The sequence below is a fragment of the Gopherus flavomarginatus genome, chromosome 7 (genome assembly GCF_025201925.1).
Source record: "Gopherus flavomarginatus isolate rGopFla2 chromosome 7, rGopFla2.mat.asm, whole genome shotgun sequence".
NCBI lineage: Eukaryota > Metazoa > Chordata > Testudines > Testudinidae > Gopherus > Gopherus flavomarginatus.
In genome coordinates this window covers 34,167,617-34,186,435 of record NC_066623.1, presented here as the reverse complement: position 1 = coordinate 34,186,435, position 18,819 = coordinate 34,167,617, and the positions used below count along the sequence as shown (strand labels likewise).

The 18,819-nt window shown below is 45.3% G+C and overlaps 1 protein-coding gene and 1 non-coding gene across 2 annotated transcripts in view; both read left to right on the top strand.

Annotated features, from left to right (window-relative positions):
• The window catches only part of HSPA9 (heat shock protein family A (Hsp70) member 9), a 32,105-nt gene extending 14,048 nt beyond the window's left edge, over nt 1–18,057 (top strand). The window contains exons 10-17 of the mRNA XM_050962652.1: nt 1,615–1,824; nt 4,835–5,062; nt 6,334–6,438; nt 7,527–7,644; nt 11,869–11,963; nt 14,526–14,618; nt 16,393–16,533; nt 17,347–18,057. Coding sequence (XP_050818609.1) covers nt 1,615–1,824; nt 4,835–5,062; nt 6,334–6,438; nt 7,527–7,644; nt 11,869–11,963; nt 14,526–14,618; nt 16,393–16,533; nt 17,347–17,409 — 1,053 coding nt within the window. The 3' untranslated portion in view covers nt 17,410–18,057. The remainder of the gene's footprint in view (nt 1–1,614; nt 1,825–4,834; nt 5,063–6,333; nt 6,439–7,526; nt 7,645–11,868; nt 11,964–14,525; nt 14,619–16,392; nt 16,534–17,346) is intronic.
• On the top strand, nt 5,886–5,956 carry LOC127056111 (small nucleolar RNA SNORD63). Its single transcript, XR_007775751.1, has one exon. It is a non-coding gene; the product is annotated as a small nucleolar RNA SNORD63 (small nucleolar RNA).
• Nucleotides 18,058–18,819: the final 762 nt, after the last annotated feature.

The window sequence follows — 18,819 nt, the reverse complement described above, 5'->3', positions numbered from 1 at the left end:
AATTCTGTTTTAAAAACACGCTCTCTTTTAAAAGCTGCGCACAGCGAGATAGTCACTAGACACAACAGATTCCAAGGATCACATCTCCCACCCTCTGCTTCCAAGACCCCTCTCTATCCACTGCAAATAATGAACCGTTTTTCATTGAAGGGACCAGTCTCACTTAGATGTTGTTGAAGTCAGCTAGACAGTGTCTGAATTTCTTTGTTCTGTTTCCAATTCCTTTGTTCCAATTGTCTTTGTTCTGTTATTTCTGGGTGGGAGTTTTCTTTGGCAAAGTGGGGAGATCACAGGAAGCATGGTCCTTAGGCCAGTCACAAAGGATAAATGGTTCTGACAAGGTCATAACAGATTCTGGTTTGCTAGCTCACTGGAGAGAGAAAATGCACTACGTTAGAAAATACACTCCATTCTGCCAGGAAATTCTTCTGTACTGCACCAGTAAGAGTTAAATAAGCAAGAGCCTTCAGGAAAGTCTTTGATATGACTGTAGTGACTTTGCTATTTAAGAGGAGAGAGCTTGGCTTTAGTCTATAACAAGAGACCAGTTCTGATTTTGCAGACTTTCTCCATTGTGTGTGTGTTGAGGCATTTATGTTTTGCAGTGATTTGTGGTGTCAGTATGACTCAGCACTTTTGCCATTATTTTGCTGTGCCTTACTTCAAATTAGTGCAGTGGACTTATAAGCAGGGACACGATTTTAAACCTCTTCCATAAATAGTCGGAGAAAATGAGCATTCTAAATTGTAATGCCTGGTGCTTAATTTTAAATGGAAATTGTTGTTTAAAATATTCAGTTGGCTTCACGCTCAAACATAAATGTTATAAAATAGATTTTGTTTGTTTTTTGAGAAAACAGTTTATTGATGAGTATGTTTAACCCCAGTGAAGTAGGCTGTCCTGTATTGGAAAAAATAAAAATGAGGGGTATTTGGTGAATTTTTCTATACTATCTTAACAGCAAATATGCATGTGCTCTGTGTCTGGTGGGGTTTTATCACTTTCTTCTACTTTGATTTTTTTTTAACCTCTCTGATGGGAAGATGTTGATCAAAAACATTACATGTAATAAGGAGCTAGTAGTTTCTAGACTGCCATTCCTGTGTGTTTACACATGTTGGTTACAGCAAACAATTCACAGCTCTGCAAAGTTACTGTGAACAGGGCTTGACTCAGCTTTATAAAATTTTAAAAAGGGTAAATGTACAGAAAAGTTGCACCACTGAAGAAACTGGGAAGAATATATGGGATTTGTCTTAACCATGGAGGATCTGTGGTTGCACTTAATGTTAAGTTTCTGTTTAGATGTAGTTTATAATGAGTTAATGATTGATAGTTTAATAAACAGTTAATCAGAACCTTAATATAAAATGTGACCGGCCTCTTTAAGCTGAGGCTATAGGGGATGGGGTAAAGATATACAGAAATATTAAAATATGGGTAAAAACTCGTTTTTTTTCCCCAAAAGATTCCTAAAGGGATTCTTACAGAAACCTGTTGGCTTCATCTGTAAGTGATCAGTTGTCACAGTCCAATACATAACACTGAACGCCACATGTAGTTTCTTGTCTTGATTTCCTACTTCTGATAACTAGTGAATTCTTGTTTTGCAGACAGACATTAACTTGCCCTACCTTACTATGGATGCTTCTGGACCAAAGCACTTGAACATGAAGCTAAGTCGTTCCCAGTTTGAGGGGATTGTAGCAGATCTGATCAGGAGGACAGTGGCACCTTGCCAAAAAGCCATGCAGGATGCTGAAGTCAGCAAAAGTGACATTGGTGAAGTCATCCTGGTTGGTGGAATGAGCAGAATGCCTAAGGTATGGCATGTTCCCATGTGACACACACCACTTAACACCTTTGTCCAAGTACTGAGTCACTTTCATTTGTTTCACAGAAGCATTATAAAGGGGACCCAAGTCCTAATTCCAGAAACTTTGGAGATGCTGTAGGTGAAGGGTTGTCTATATAGTCAGCTGGATGAGTGGGGAGGGAGGGCAGGATCAGGCATGCCTGCTCATGTGAGTAGAACAATTGCCACTCCCTGCTTGAGTTGGTGTTTCATCCAGGGGCCTGTCTGGAGGATGCTGCTGACGGGATTAACCTTGCCAGGACCAGTGAGAATTGGCAGGAGTTACAAATTTCTGTTCCTGGCTCCTGCTGCCTGATGTGGACTGAACGTAAGCAGTGCTGTTGAGATTTAAGAACTTAAGGCTTTTTCTCTCTAGCCTGGGAGAGCAGCTTGTGTGGTCAGTGTGCTGCTGCCAGACTCGTGACCTATGTGGAATTCACCCCCTCTTGTCAACTTAGCTTTGCCATCTAGGGATCTTGTAGGTTCACTGTTCTGGCTGTCAGCAAAGCCATTCTGTCACCTGGCACTAAGGCATAATTGTGTATGTGTTTGCTCCCTGGCATGAGTGATGAGCAAATTTCACTGGCCTTATGCTCTTAGCACTGGCTACCTAGATATACCTGTATACTATGGTGATAGTCACCAGCAGATGACCTAGACTTGCTCTGCAGACATGCAAAGTCTTGAACATTAGGACCCGCCTGCTGTTGATTTAGTGTTCTCAAATTCCAGGCTCCAAAAAGAACTGTTCAGCTCCCCTGAAGTCAGTGGGGAACATGCTTGTGCAAGGGTGTTCTCAAGAATGTGGACTGTGCTGCTAATGGAGGTCTCTTAGGGTGCATCTACACGGGGAGGGGGGGAAAGACCCATGGCAGTGAGTATTAGAGCCCAGACCAACTGACGTGGGCGTGCGCTGCAGGGCTAAAAATAGCGGTGTAGAAACTCAGTTTGGAGCCCAGTGGCTGGTGGAGAGATCTCGGAGACCAGGCTCCAACCCAAGGCCAAATGTCTACACTGCTATTTTGTAGCCCTGCAGCACCAGCCCAAGTCAGTTCACCTTTGCTCTGAGACAGACTGACTGACTGCCATGGGTTGGCTTACGGGTAGACGTACCCTCAGTTATTCTCTCCCAGTTTGTGGAGAACAGTAAAGACTGCTTTACTCTGTAGGTGCTGTGGTACTCTTCGGGTGTTATCACTGTCTTACTGTGACTGACAGCCATCCAGGATCCAGAGTACCCTGCTGAGGGGGATTTGCCTGGGAGCAATTACTTCAAAGCGCTGTCTACACAGCTGCTTTCAGAGCACTAGCAGGAGCTCCACTAACCCAAGTCTGTTGACGAGGGCTGGGAGGCTGCTCCTGCAGGTGCTCAAATGCTGTGTAGACGTGTTTCAATAACTGTAAGGTTTGCAGGACAAAAGTCACTAAAAGCTGCTGTCCTGGCCAAAATCCAGTGATTGCATCCCCCCTTGCTAAGGTTCCTGCAGTTTAAACCAGGTACAATATTTTCCTTGCCTTCTGTCCAAGTCTTTTATATAGTGTTACACACTCTGACTTCATTTCCATAGTGGGGGAAGCCCTTCCTGAAGTACTGAGACTCCTTTGGGGGTGGAAGACACTACTTAAATGTCAGTATCCTATTTATACTTTTCTAGCACCATGTGACCTTGCAGGGTTACATAACGCTTCCATGACTACTCTCACTCAAAGCTTTAACTGCTGGCTGAATTGAACACAGGCATACCAAAATCTGTGCCTGTGTATTGCACACAGTAATGTAGCTTTCTCCCTCTTTTACTGTATCTTGTCCAGCTCCCCTTCACACCACTGCTGGGGTGGAATTTGACATTATTTTGAACTGTGCTCACACAGACAATGCTCAGGGAAATGTCAGATCTGTGATCAGAAGTAATGCCTCCCCTTGCACTGTAAAACATGCCCCCTAGGGGAAAGATTTCCAGTTAATTATATGGTCTTCCTGTATGTTTCCTTGTGTCAAGGGAGTGTTCATGGGCAGACAAGCTGGAGCAATGCTCACAGCTCCCCAGGAGCACAGTGCTCACCTGTGCAGAAAATGGCTGCTCACTAACACAGCTTGGGGTGCAGTGGAGCTGTGAGCATCAGCTAAAATCTCAGTGGTGGAAGTGGGCCCCTTGGAGTGGAATTGAAAGCCGTGTGGGGTGTTTCAAACACCCAGCTGAGTTCCTATCCTGATACTTCAACCATGGATCTGATGTATTCATCAGCGCGTTGTTCTGAAAAGGTGGAGTGCAAAGTATCTGCTGAAACACCACATTAAATAAGGGTGTGGAGACATTGTTGCCTTTCATATGGCTTCATTTATTCTTTAATACACTAAACGAGATGAGGTGTGCCCCCTCCTTTCTGTTGATTTTCTAACCTGTCCCACAGTTCTGTGCTTACTATTGCATTTCAGTCCTTGGAGCTGGGCCCAGCTCTGGGGAGAATAAGCCTGGAATGTGCTGACTTGTGCCCAGCTGGGATAAGTGTTCCCCATTCTGCTCGAGCGGAATGTTGCTGCATTATTGCTGTGTGTGGTGAGCTAGGGGTCAGTGTAGGTGGGAGTGTTGAACTCTGGGAGGCTAGAGTTTTTCATCCCCTTCCTTGGATGACTCGCTGCTGGCTCACTGGGTTGGAAACAGCACTCCAGAGGAGGGAACTGACTGTCTTTTGGCCTCCTAGATGATGTAGGTGTAGGGCAAATATGGGTGCACTTGAATCCACTCAACAGGGTGCTATGAGGAGCAAATTGAAGGATGGGGGGAGTAGGAGCCAGTCATGGGCCTGAAGCTTAGTCTCATCTGCCACTGGATGGCAGAAGTGACAGCTTGTTGGAGGACAGATAATGAGGAGTCCTTTCTCATATACATTTTCACTATACCATGGGGTGGACTGTGGCGGGAAGGCTGTGATAGCAGGAGTTCCCTACACATGGGCTAAGTTCTGTACTCATTCAGGTGCAGCAGACTGTGCAGGATCTGTTTGGCCGTTCTCCTAGCAAAGCAGTTAATCCAGATGAAGCTGTTGCTATTGGTGCTGCTATTCAAGGTGGTGTGTTAGCTGGTGATGTCACCGATGTGCTGCTGCTGGACGTGACCCCTTTGTCCCTGGGAATCGAGACGCTGGGAGGTGTCTTCACTAAGCTCATCAATAGGAACACGACGATTCCAACCAAGAAGAGCCAGGTGAGGAGTAAACATCTTGGTAACTGTCTGCTTCTAATGGAGTTCCTGGGCTATTGTCTTGGGGACAGCACAATTGCAGGCTTCAGGTGCCCCATGTTCTATTTCTGCCCCATCCCTGCATTTAAGTCCCATGGGGACACTGTGATAAGTATGCTTTTTTCCCCCTATCCATGTTGCCCAGGAGGGTTGAAGTCATGCCACTCAGAGCTAGACAGTTCACTCTGCTGCGTGTGGCAACATGACTGGAGAAGCACTGTGTGCAGAGAGAGCAGCATGGGCATGATCCTAGGGTTGGAGAGGGAGAAGGTGGGACACCCAGCATGGGGAATAGGTATAGGGCATTTGGAATTGAACACACAGTGAAGATCCAGCTGACTTTTAGTAGTGGTGATGTGGTAGCACTTTTGGGCTCAGGACTAAGACAAGTTCTCACTGCAGCAAGGGCTGGGAACCCTGTTAGGGCAGCCTTCTGCGCCGGAGAGAGAGAGGGATATGCCTTGTATAGCTCTCTAGTAACCATCCGAGGCTGAGGGCTTCTTCAGCTGGCTAATGAGGGTCCCTGCAATGTGCAGCCATTGGGGAGGAGAGCAGGGGATCTCAGAAGAGTCTCTTCTCCTCTTCACCCCCAAAAACCTAGACAGAATTCCAAGTGGAAGGAGAGGCTGAAATCCAACCCAAAATGAGGCAGATTAGTGAGTAACTTTTCTTTGTTGGGGCGGGGGTAGCTTTCAACCCAATCAACTCTACTTCCCTCCCCCTCTTTATAAGCATATGGTGAGAAATCTCTTGAGCTTTTGTCTTGGGACAGAACTGGGCTGTGTCTGTGCTATGATGTTACTATCAACACATCATTCTGAAGAGAACTGGTGCGGAGACTTAATATAACTGAGCACAATGCACGGCCAAAACTGCCTTTGGTGGCCTGGAGTCATAGAGAATGCTCTTCCCCCTGTTGTGCAGGGATACTGACAAGATTGGGCTCCAGCGCTCATTTCCTTGTTCCCCTCTGACTCCCAGGCAAACACTTTGACTGCCTTTGTTGAAATCTTGCCCTGGTGCCTTCCAATATTTATCTTTTTGCCTTAAAATCTTGACTGTATTAAAAGGCTTGAGAAGCATGGAGGGATAATACACATTTAAAGTAGTTCTTTATCCCTTCAGCCTATCTTCCTAGTTTTCATGCTGTTCCCTGTCCTTTAGTCTTTGTGGAGTAAGTAGGTCAATTCAGGGGTTGTAAGCTGTCATATTCTGTTTCTCTCCCCCTTCTACAGGTGTTTTCTACAGCAGCTGATGGGCAGACTCAAGTGGAGATTAAAGTATGCCAGGGCGAGAGAGAGATGGCTTCTGACAACAAGCTTCTTGGCCAGTTCACTTTGGTATGTTTGCACTAAATGTTCATGACCGTAAACTACCTTCACTCTGTAAGTTCCAAGCTCCTCCCGTTTTGTTTGACCTCCCCCCCACCCCCCCTTGAAAGTGGGGACTTTAACAGAACCCATTTGCTTTTTACCTGCCCCACAAATATAAAGCACAAAGTGATCCAGGCTTCTAAATCAGTAGGCCTTACTGTCAGCCTGCCTTCAGTAGCCACACTATCTTAGAGGCATTGATTTTTGTACCCATGGAACTAGGATGTTAGAGCCTGTTACCAAATATAACTCACTACTTAGATCCCATGTTGCTTCACAGTTGTCCCTGAGGCAGCCAGTAGCTGGCCGATCACCCCCTCCCTTCAAGTCCCTTTGGAGAAGCCTAGATTGTGTTAGACAGCAGTTACCATGCTCCAAGGGATAATTGTTTATAGGACGTGGTTGATTAGTTGACTGTCTTCATACGTAATCAGCCTGTACAGGTATTTGTCCTCCTGATCCGTATGGACACTTGTGATTTAATTTCAAGAGTGGTCATGTTGAATAGGGCTGTACTGTATCGGGGCTGCCTCAAGCTTATACGGGTTCTTAAGAGGCCTCTTCCTGCTTGACAACTCTAATATTAAATCCAGTTCCTGGAAGGAGCCCTCCAGTAAGGCAGGACTTTGCATCTCCTGAAGCATGGTGAATATGTCGCCATTTAAACATAGTAGCCTCAAGCGGGGCCTGGCTCTCCCTAGAATAGACCCAAGTAATTAACTAAAGGAAATTGAACTTGCTGCCATGCATGGGATGGGCAGAGTGACTTACTGGCATTAAGTAATAAAACAGCATTTGCTCTTCTTGTGACATTTATGGCAGCTTCCCCAGCTTCTGGGTAGAAGTCTGCTGCTGCATTAAATTAGGTCTGTCCCATTAAGTCTGTCAGATACCACTAATTTGCCATGAGTTCTGACAGGCATATCCTGGGATCTGCTTTGAGGTTGTTTTAGTTGAATTGGCAGTTCATCAGGATAATATGCACAACACTAAAGGCTTGTAGACCAAACCCACATCTGTTGGGGAACTAATGGCTAAGAACTTCTGGTTTCCAGGTTGGAATTCCTCCAGCTCCACGGGGCGTGCCCCAGATTGAGGTCACATTTGACATTGATGCTAATGGAATTGTTCATGTTTCAGCAAAGGATAAAGGGACAGGACGTGAACAGCAAAGTAAGTGCAGCTATCATTGGATCCCTTATAGTGAAGGGAAGGAAATGTATGGAATTATGCTTGGCTGCTCTGTATGAACCTCTGAGTGTGTGAATCCCAGTAGTGTGCTAATGTCTCAAACAAGATGTGACCCCTGCCCCCAGTCTAGAGTCTAGAGTCTAGAGTCAGACATGGCATAGCAGGTGAGGGTGAAAAGCAGACAGATGGAGGGAAGGGGAGAGGTAGGACAACTTGTATTTGTTACAAGTTATCCAGGAGGCGTGGTATCAGCTCCAGGAAATGTATGGAATTATGCTTGGCTGCTCTGTATGAACCTCTGAGTGTGTGAATCCCAGTAGTGTGCTAGATGTCTCAAACAAGATGTGACCCCTGCCCCCAGTCTAGACTCTACAGTCTAGAGTCAGACATGGCATAGCAGGTGAGGGTGAAAAGCAGACAGATGGAGGGAAGGGGAGAGGTAGGACAACTTGTATTTGTTACAAGTTATCCAGGAGGCGTGGTATCAGCTCCAGTGTGTTAAACCTTCAGCACCAGGACTGGGAGCAGGAGCCCACACACCAGGTTGCAGTGCCACCTAATGGCCCAATCACCTCTCCATCACGAAGCAGGGGCGGAGCTCCACCCTTTACTGCCAGTCTCTGGTTGCTGCCTTAACATTTGCTCTCTCCTCCCACGGCCAATCTAATTGTGGTCAGTCCCTGAGTTGGGGCACACTCATGCCAGTGGGGAGGCATATCTACAGCTGAGGTTGTAACGGCAGAGCCCTTTCTCTGCTGCTGTATGGGGCATTGGGACCCTGGACTAGTTCTCCCCCCAGACTCTGCCTCCCCCAGGGACACAGACTCCACCCATGTGCCAGGCTGCCCATCAGCTCTGGTCTCCAGCTCTGGTTGCATTCTCCTTACTAGCAAAGGTGTGCCTTGCCCCTGCTGCTGTTGTCTCTCAGCTCTCAAACAGCCAGCCAGTGGGAAGCAGTAATGGCATAGGGCACAGTCAGAGCATGTGGTGATCGGGGAGCAGAGCGGTATGAGGCAGCAGTGGTGACTTCAGTGTAAAAAAAAAAAAAAAGGCACCCTTCAATAAAGTGGCTCATTCATTAACTTTTATTTCTGCATGGACTGCCAAAGGCTGTTGTGACCCTCGTCTACTACTACCTTAAAGTTGCCCAACTTCCATTTAAAATGAGCCCTGTACGTGAGCAGCCCCTGTTGAGACTCGTCGCTGGTGGGAAATAGGACCAGCTTTTAAGTCCTCACTTCATCAGATGAAGTTGCATTGAAAGCAGCCTGACTGTCTCTCACTCTGTGCAATGCAGTGATGTTGGCAGAAAAGAAGTCCCCTTATAGTGAGTGATAGGTGAGCAGCTGTGTCATGCCCCCTTGTACCTCCAAGAGGCAGAGCTATCTACCCACAGAGGCACTTGGGGCAGAGACTGTTCTGTTCTTCCATTGGTTGGGGAGAAGAGAGGGGGCTGAGCAGGGAGGTAGGTGACTGGGAACCCTGGACCAGGTAGGAGCTCGTTTTCACTTGCCTGCTGTGCTATGTTCCTTGGCACACTGTCCATCTGAGAAACTAGTGTCATATGCTAATAGTCCTAGCAGTTTATTGTCTAGTCATGGGACAACATCAGTGTGCCAAGCTCTGTTAGGGAGGAGGAGGTTAATTAGCAAGACACCTGGCATGAAGAGTGCATCTGATCAGACAAGCACAGTACTAAGAATGTACTTTATTCCTAGCTACTCTGCCACAAAAATTTTAAAACCCAGGTGCGTAAGGCAGATTCCCCTGATAACCAGCTGATTCTGGTAGCCTAGAAACAACATCTTGAAACTGCAGGGAGTTTGGGGACCTGAAGCTGTTGTCACTGTGTTTACTTAATAACACAATCAAATATTAGAGGCAATATTGCCTCCACAGTTACTGTTGTAAACATGTCGCACTGTTTTAGACCCCTAGAACTTTGGCTTGGAAAGCTTCTTTACCCTGGATTGCTGGATTTCTACAAAGCTTGAAGAAAAATTGTCATTATTTGACACTTATTTTCATATCTTGATAATTTGTTGACTTCCAGTTTTTTCTACTTCATTCAAAAATGGCTTTTTGCCTCTTCATTCCAGAGTTATGGAATTCCTTGATAAATTTGCAGGTTATAGCTGAAGAAAACATAATTAGAAACATGCGTTAATGATCTTGGTGAATATTTTTGGGTTCAGTCCTGTTGCTGTTGTTGACAACAAAAAACACCTTATCAGCACCAAATTCATTTGGAGCAGTCGCATGCACTGTTTGTTGCCTTGTATTAGCTGGTTACAGGTGTTCAGCAGATTAGTATAGATACCTCCCCTTGGATATGGGGGACCAAGGTTCTCGGCCTAGCCTTTAGCTATCTGTAGCGTATAACACAGGTTGCAGCCATGATCCCATTGTAAACCTCTGACTCTTTAATCCCCTGTCTAACTTTGAAATAGACCTGTGCTATTAGGTTTTTAGGGTTTAGGCTCACTGTCACCTAGAATACTCTGTGAAAAATTAAGTGCTTACTGAGATGAAGACCTAAAGTTGGTTCCCTTCCTGAAGTGTTGTAAATGTCTGATGATATCTGTCCCTTGCTTTCCAATGAAATTGCATTACGCCACCCCACTTGAAATGGAGATTACAACGTTGGCTCAAACAAGGCAGTTTTCACAGGGCAGCAGTAGGAAAAAATAAGTTGCCCTTATTTGAAAGCTAGCTACAGCTCTATCACTGAAGGAAATGGAGGGAGAGCATGGCTGGAAACAGTCTGGAAGCCAGGTTCTGAATTGCTCTGGGCTGCTCTCCAAAAGTGAAAGGAAACTCCATGACCTGATAAAGACTCCTCCTGCATTCTGAGCCAGAATGCCCGCTTGGCCTGAGGGCCTTATACACAGGCTCACTTTCCACATGGAGTAACTGAAGAACAGTGTGAAGTGACTTGCAGATAGTTACAAAGGAAGTATCTAGCACAGCTGGGAACAGAGCCTTTATCTGAGTTGCCATTATACCAAGCCTCTCCAAGTGCAGTTCTGTCCTTGTACTTTCTATTAGGTCTCCTTAGATAGGTGCACTAACTAGAATAATACAGACTACTAGCAGCTTTGTAAGGAACTGCAGCCGTTCAGCATTGTTACTTTGAAGGTGTACAAGGATTGTTCTCTGAGCCCAAGAGTTGAATGCTCGCATGAGAGCAGAGAGGTGGTAAATGCGTCACTAGGAATGAATGTCATTGGAGATCAACACTTTTCTCTTATCGGATCTCTTAGTTTATACTAAGCATTTTCTAAGGCAGTGGCTTTCAAACTGTGGGTCGTGACCCAATTCTGGAATGGACGGTACTAGGTTGCGTTGGCTCTGGTCAGTCCCGCCGACCGGGCTGTTAAGTCCTGTCAGCGGTGCTGCCCGGCTAAGGCAGGCTGTTCCGACACCACACTGTGCCCCAGAAACAGCCAGCAGCAGGTCGGGCTTCTAGGCGGGGGGAGCGACGGGGCTCCGAGCACTGCCCCCACCCCTAGCATTGACTCCACCATGGCCAATGGAAGCTGGTGGAGGGTGCTATGAGCAAGAGCTGCTTGCGCACGCCTCCACTTAGGAGCAAGACCTACTGCTGGCCGCTTCTGGGGCACAGCATGGTCCATGGTGCCAGGACAGGCAGAAAGCCTGCCTCTGCTCCTCAGCTGTGCCACTGACTGGGAGCCACTGAAGGTAAGCCTGCGCCCCAAGCCCGTTCCTCAGCCCCCCAAACCCAGAGCCGTTCCTGCACTCCAAACCCCTCATCCCCAGCGCAGTGCCCTGATCCCCTCCTGCCTCAGCCCTGAGTCCCCCAAACTCAGAGCCCCCTCCTGCACTCCTTCCCTTGGCCCCATCCCAGAGCTTGAACCCAGAGCCCCCTCCCAAACCCCTCACCCCCAGCTCCATTGGCTCACGGACATCAACAACTTTCTTCAAGTGGGTCATCAGAAAACAAAAATTGAAAACCCCTGCTCTAAGGTGTCACTATTGCACTGTGTCAAATACATGCCTTGTGCTAGTGGCTCATTAGTACAAGGAAACGATCCCTGGCAACATAGGCTAGCTGATGTGGCTGAAGCATTAATGTAGGAGTGCTCTCTCTTCAAAAGACATGATTATTTGGATCTCTGCTGTAGGGGAAGAGATTAAAATGCAAAACAGCTTTTTTTAAATACTATACTTTATTTTCTAACATAGTCGTGATCCAGTCTTCTGGTGGCCTCAGCAAAGATGACATTGAGAACATGGTGAAGAATGCAGAGAAATATGCAGAAGAAGATAGGCGAAGAAAGGTAACTTGATGGTGGTCATTGTGGTCTCATCTAATGGGTTACTAGTTTACCAGTCAAAAATCTCCATTCCATATTATGAAACTGCCCTCTACTCAGAAGACTTCTGGCTTGACATATAAGGGCCAGATTAAGAGATCATAGGTCATTGTTCTCAAGCCTATATTTGCATGTGCAATGACTGCAATTGCATGTGCAAATGGGTTTGTAGATGCCTAGATAACCACTTGTCCCGTTACCAGATTTCTACGTGCAATTGGCTTTAACTGCAAGAAAATATAAGCATATAAATACCCAGCTCGTTTACCTCGGTTCAGTAGTTGACCTTACGTTTACAAACTAAGTATTTTAAAATTCTTTTCTAAAGAATTAAAGGGACGTGGTTGTGTTTATAAATAGACGAATTCCCCTACCTGTTACTAATATGTGAATGAAACTTTTAAAATCTGGTTGAATCTACTTTTCACAATGGATGCTGTTGAATGTTTACATTTAATTCATCTTGGATATTGAAGCTAGACCTACCACTTTCACTTCCAGTTTCTCATGGAACAGTGCAATGCTGCATCGGTAGGTGCAAACATAGCAGGGAGCTGTTTAAACCGTTTTCACTGAACTCATTGAAATAAGTTTTTTTTGTTTGTTTGTTTTTTGTTAATTTTACGAAACCAAAATGTTGGTCCTAACCCTCATGACACACTACCCTTTAATAGGCAATTGCAGTGCACATGTTAAAAGCCTGGTCTCCAGCATCTTGGGTGCCAGATCTCATCTGCGTCTTGGTATGCCTTCCGTGCACATGAGATCACCATTCCCTCAGGGAATATCTGGCCAGAGTCCACATTGACTTAGTCAAAAAGGAGTGACACTTTCTGCACTCAAGTGATCCAGTCTATAATATTCATAAGGTTAATGGTTGGGACTAATTAATTTAATGAGTAAACTATAATGAATTGCACTACTAAATATAGAACATTGATTTAAGCAGATGCTGTAGGATATGGCACTAGCATATGCTTACAGACCGCAGAAATTGACACTGTAGATGCTTTACACTGCTCTCATCTCTACAGAACTAGTGATCTTGTTTTGGCAACACTTTTAAATCTTTGATCCTCAGAAGGGTGAAGTTCTGGTATAGACGAAAGAGCAGAATATTGGAGTAGCTTTCTGTGAAAGGAGCTGAGTTTTCTTAGGAGGTATTGTAGCTTTTTCTTCTCTGCTTCATACCTCTTTTGAAACCCTGAGATTCTTGACTGCTTGGCGTTTGGAAGTTACATGTGCAAAATACACTATTGAGAGGTGCCAGCTACTTGTATAACTGTCTGTTTTCATGTATTGTCCGTCGGGCAGACTTTGTGGATATATAGGGCTTGTGTGGAGTGTTCTGAACTTTCCCACCCCATCTCTTTGTCTTGTCATTGTTCGTGTTCCTAACCCACTGAACTAGTGTTGGTGGTTTCAAGTGCCCAAATGACAACTGTGAAATGGGGAGGAGACACCCCTCCACAGATTGGGTGCGCCACAGACGACAGTACAAGTTTTCCCGTGCTGCCTGCTGACATGCTTAAACCGTGATCTGGAGTGACTCACTCACGGATGAGGGCAGTTCATTCCCTGGTTCCCATTTTTAACTCTTGGCTTCTGTAGGGTGTACCAGCTCAGGTGCCTGGGGTGGTGGTGGTTTGAGTTAGGTGCTGTGAACTTTGAACCACTGACGAGGATCAATAGAAAATAAAGGAAGGTGGGGGTGTGTGTGTGTTTGTTTTGGCTAACAACTCTATTGCACCTCACCCTTCTGAGGATCACATTATTCTTGTGGGGTATTCCTCCAAAAAGGTGGAACATCCAGCCCTGCTCTGTTTGAGACTGCCATCAGTGCAATAGTTCATGTTGCCACGTGGATTAACGCACTTGAGGAGTGGGCCACGTGGTTCATCTGCCTGTAGTAAGGCAGCACTGCAGCAGGCCCCATGCTGATTATCTTTGCAACCAGGAAAGCTAGTAGAGATTTGCATTTCTTGACCAGCAAACCTGATATGCAAAAATAATTTAAATATTGAAGAAAGCATAGGGGTACCAAAAATCTGAAGGACCCCCGAATTCACAGAAGGCATGATGCTCCACACTGCTTCTAGTACCCTGTCAGCTGAGAAACTCCGTAGTTGGGTCTGAAAGCTGAGGCTCCAGGTGTCTTGCCCAATATACTGAAACAAAAACCATTTTGCCTTCCTTACTGGTGTTACTAACACACAGGAAAATCCATGCACAGCAAATGCCATGTGCTTGGCCTTGCCATCTGGGAACACAGCTGGGAATTTCCCTGGGGTATGAGGGTTGAGATGCCTCACTTGGATTTCCAAACACAGATTCACCTGTAAATGACTTGTTTGTTTCCTTACGGTGGGGGAAGGAAGTTGGTTAAGTCTTGTCTGAGTTCTATCCATTGCCACTCCACTAAGCCATACAGTTCTGTGCCACTCGCATCTGTTTACACTGTAACTGAGTTGTGTAGATCTGACTGTTATATTGCATAGACCCTTACCCAGTTGTCAATTTGCCCAGGAACGTGTTGAAGCTGTGAACATGGCAGAAGGGATTATCCATGATACAGAATCTAAGATGGAGGAGTTTAAGGATCAGCTGCCAGCAGATGAGGTGGGTATTTTCTGATGCCTTTGTTAAAGGAGCCAGAGTTCCCTACAATATCTTCCCTCTCAGTTGAAGCACTGGTTAGCACGTAACCTCCCAGGGATTCTTAATTGTTTAAAATAGCATGTGGCTGAAACTTGCTAGAGAAGCCAACTTCCAGAATACATGAAGGATTCTTAACAGTGGAAGGCAGGCACAGTCCTTGGCTGCTTTTTGTCCCACTTGGACGGTGGAGGTAGTTGGCTGTGTGGGAGGACATTTTATTGTAGCAGAGAATTTGTTTCAAACCCTGAGTCGCAAATGTTAATAAGGTGTAGGTGGCTATGAAGATGTTAATGTGAAAGGCTTTTCAATTAATCATACCCTTGATCTGACTCCATAGAAAGGTTTGCAATGGCTGATTTCAGAGGGAATTTTTTTCTTCAAAGACACTGAATGTATGAAACAAGTTTTCTTTGTAAGTCAATAAGTATTAAGTGAAGGCTTCCATGCTGTTCTGAGTGTCTCAGAACAGTGGGTGAACTTGCAAGTACAGCACCCAGGAACTTGGGAGCAGCTTAAATGGTTTTAACTTTGTTTCCTTCCTTTACCTGGAGTGAGTCAAATGCTTAGTGTCAGAGGGGTTTTAATACTGTTCAGTGACTGCTTCATCTCTGCATTATTCTTCATTTCAAAAGTTATGTTTAAAACTGAGTTCACAAGCTGCAAAAGTATTAAAGTATCCACTTCAAACAAGTAATTTGTGGTTTTAGGAAGGGCCGAGGCGGGAGATACTTGGCAAGTACCCTTAGATTAGCTTAGATAAAGATTCAGTGGCTCTACCCAGATCACTGTTGGGCTTCTTTTTAAAACACGGGTGTGGACACACCAGGTGCTCGTGTAGCCCAGTGAGAGGGTAGAACTTGTTCTCTGGCCTAGCAGGGGCTGGGAAGACAAGAGACTAAATACTTAGCCTCTGAAGGGAAGTTGTATGGGAAACATGTCTAACCCTCTCGCTTTGTGGGAGACCAGAGGGGCAGTGTTAATGGGCCCTGGAAGGATCATGGCCTGCTTGGAGGAGGAAAATCTGAGGCTTCAAGATCATAATATTCCTTCCAACCTGTGGGCCTAAAAGTAAAGGACTGGCAGTGCCTGCCCACATTCTGCCTCTAGACCTGCCTGAGTGAGTGTCCCACGCCCTCGCAGCTCTGTCAATGCAGCTGTCCCATAGTAATCTCACATCGCCAATCCTGCCCTCTTGAGCACACTCCCGGTCTGACGAAGAAGTGCCAGATTGTGTGGAGGGTTTGACAGATGGCAGCAGGGACTGGGATGAGACCATATTGTTTGCATCCCCACTCCTCCCACACAAAACAAAGGGAGGAGACTCTTTGGGGCTTCGTGCATTGAACACTCTGCTTTGTGGCTCTTTCTTGTGGAATTTTAAAGATGGAGAGATGAAGAGCAGCTTTTTCTGCTCCCCTTGACTCTGTGGTGGCAATAAGTCACTAGAGGTATCGGTGAGGCCTGCTCTCAGCCAAAGGGGGCAGTTCTGTTTCCGTGGCCCTTTTAAGTCCTTGGCTTAACAAGGTGACCAGTTGGTGCCAGCTGTGGTGTGTTTAGTGATGTGGATATGTGCCCGTTCGGAACTGGACAAGCTACTAGATACTGCAAACTTTTAATTTGAGACTTAAGTCCACTCCTTTTGGCAAGACCGGAGAGGGGGCCATAGAAGTGAAGGGCAGGGCTCAGTTTAATGAAACTAAGTGCAATGTAATTATTGTTTGTAACTTATTTACAGTGCAACAAACTGAGGGAAGAGATTGCAAAAATGAGAGAGCTGCTGGCTCGTAAAGATGCTGAAACAGGAGAAAACATCAGACAAGCAGCATCCAGCCTACAGCAGGCGTCCCTCAAACTCTTTGAAATGGCATACAAAAAGGTGCGTGTGCAGGGCTTGTACAGGGAGAGGGAGCTGGTCCAAATAAAGCCTTAGAGGATTGTCCATGCCTGGGTAGCTTGAAGCCACAGGTCAACTCCCCTAAATAGCAGCAATTGCACTAGTGACATCTTCTCTGGCGCAGTGTCTTGAACTGTCCAGCCAATCAAGGAAGTTCTGAAGTCTGATCCTCGATATTATGCAGCATTTTGTTTGTGCTGCTGATCTGTCCCACAGATTACGTATAACTTTTAATACCTTGTAGAAACAGTCTTTACAAAGCTCTTGATCGGTAACAAGCAATACTTGAGACTGTTTTTATACATCAAGATAAATGGGCCTCTGGCAAACCTCCTAGCAGAAGTATCAGTGTAGATCTTTCAGTGAGCGTAGAAAGGGTACTGTGTCCAGATATTCAAATGCAGTTATTAAAAACCATTAAATGATGGTAAATGTTGTTTAAACTTTTGTGCATAGTCACTGGCTGCAAGAGACTTGTCATGGACTTCCTGACTGCTCTGTCTAAAATGGTCAGCCAGGGCCAAATTGTTAATGGTATTTAGGCCCTAATGAGTTGTTCAGAAGCACTGAGGTGCCTAACTCCCATTGGCTTCAGTGGGTGTTACGTGCCTAGGTGCTTTTGAAATTCCCACTAGGCGCCTAAATACCTTCAATAATTTGGCCTTTAGGGTTTGTCTTTCAATGTGAGAAGAATCTTGTGATCAGTCTAGAAGAAACCTGGGCAGCTGTTTCCAAGCTCTCAGGATATCTCTGTGGGAGTAGCGTACTGTAACTAACAGATGGTGTCTTTTACAGATGGCTTCGGAGAGAGAGGGTTCTGGTGGAAGTTCTGGGGACCAGAAGGAAGAGAAACAGTAGAATGTCACTCTTGTGCAGAGACTGCAGCAGGAAGAAGGTGAAAATTCTGAAGCTTGGGAGTGAAGGGACCTTCCTGAGCAGAAATGGGCAGAATTCAGTCTTACTGTGTTTTTGCAGTATTCTATATATAATTTCTTTAATGTATAAATTTAGTGTTGTGTCCACTAGATGAATCATCATTTCATGAAAGTTAATTCATGCTAGACAAAGTTCTAAATATCAGCCCTGTGGTATTTTCAACTGAGCGCCATGGGGATTCACTCATAATTTACTGCTAACATTTGACGAAGTGGTATACTACATTTGTTTAAAGGTTCAAAACCATGTCACAAATTCTGGGGTGGGAATGGGAGTCCTGGTGTATCCTCTTTGTGGAGCCAAGTTCCTGTGAACTGATTTGTAACCGGTCCTGGGTTCAGCAGTTGCAGGGCCAGCTACATTGCTAGAGAACATTAAATCTGCAGCTAGCTTAGTATTCTTGTACTGAAGGAGAACGGGTTACTTTAATTTGTCTGTAACTTGATTCCTTTTAAATAAGGCCACATTGAAGTTACGTGCATTGCTTATCTAAGCTTTCTGCTCCATAACATGTCTGTTCTCTGCATATGGTAAAACAATTTCCCTGATAATAAAATTGTTCTTATTGGATGTATTCTGGATTTTTTTTAAATAAAAATGGAAAAGTGTCCAATTTCTCTTGAGTTTTTGGCTAGTTGCATCCTGGTGAGGTGGCATTTGTTGGTAGACCCACTGCTGGCACAAAGAATGTGAGCAAACTGGAAACCTGAACGCCATATCTTTTTGAAGTAAACTAGCTTCATTAATGCTTTGGTCCTAGTTACATTCAGAAAGGTTCTTCCTGCTTTTCTCTTGCTTAGTGCTTGCATGCTTCTCTTGGAACATAGAAATTGTCCTGCTGGCTCAGACCAATGCTTTATCTAGTCAGTATCCTGGTTGGAGCCAGAAGAAACTGTGCATTATGGGGCTTTTCGCACTTATAGAAGTTTCTTCCAGGGAGTCAGTTGGCTGTTGCTATGAAGAATGAGGGTTTATATCCATCAGCACTACACTTATAGCACAGACTTAATTGGATGTGACTGATTGTCCATATAAATGTCTCATCTGGGCTTGGTGCAGTTCTTAGAATTGTACAAAGAATGGAGGACACTTCATACCTAGTGCAAAGTGAGGTAATGGAGAAGCCTTTATCTACTGAAACTTGGTCAAAAGTCCAGTTTCTATGAACAGGCAAGACAGTGTATCGGTTGCCTCCTGACTACCACAGTCTGTGCAAATTAATACTTTAACTCCCCCCAAAGTACAGATTACCCATCCCAACCTCTCCATTCCTAAATGTCTTCCTTCCCAAGTGCCCAGCAGTGATTTCACTTCTGTGATAAATCTAATTCC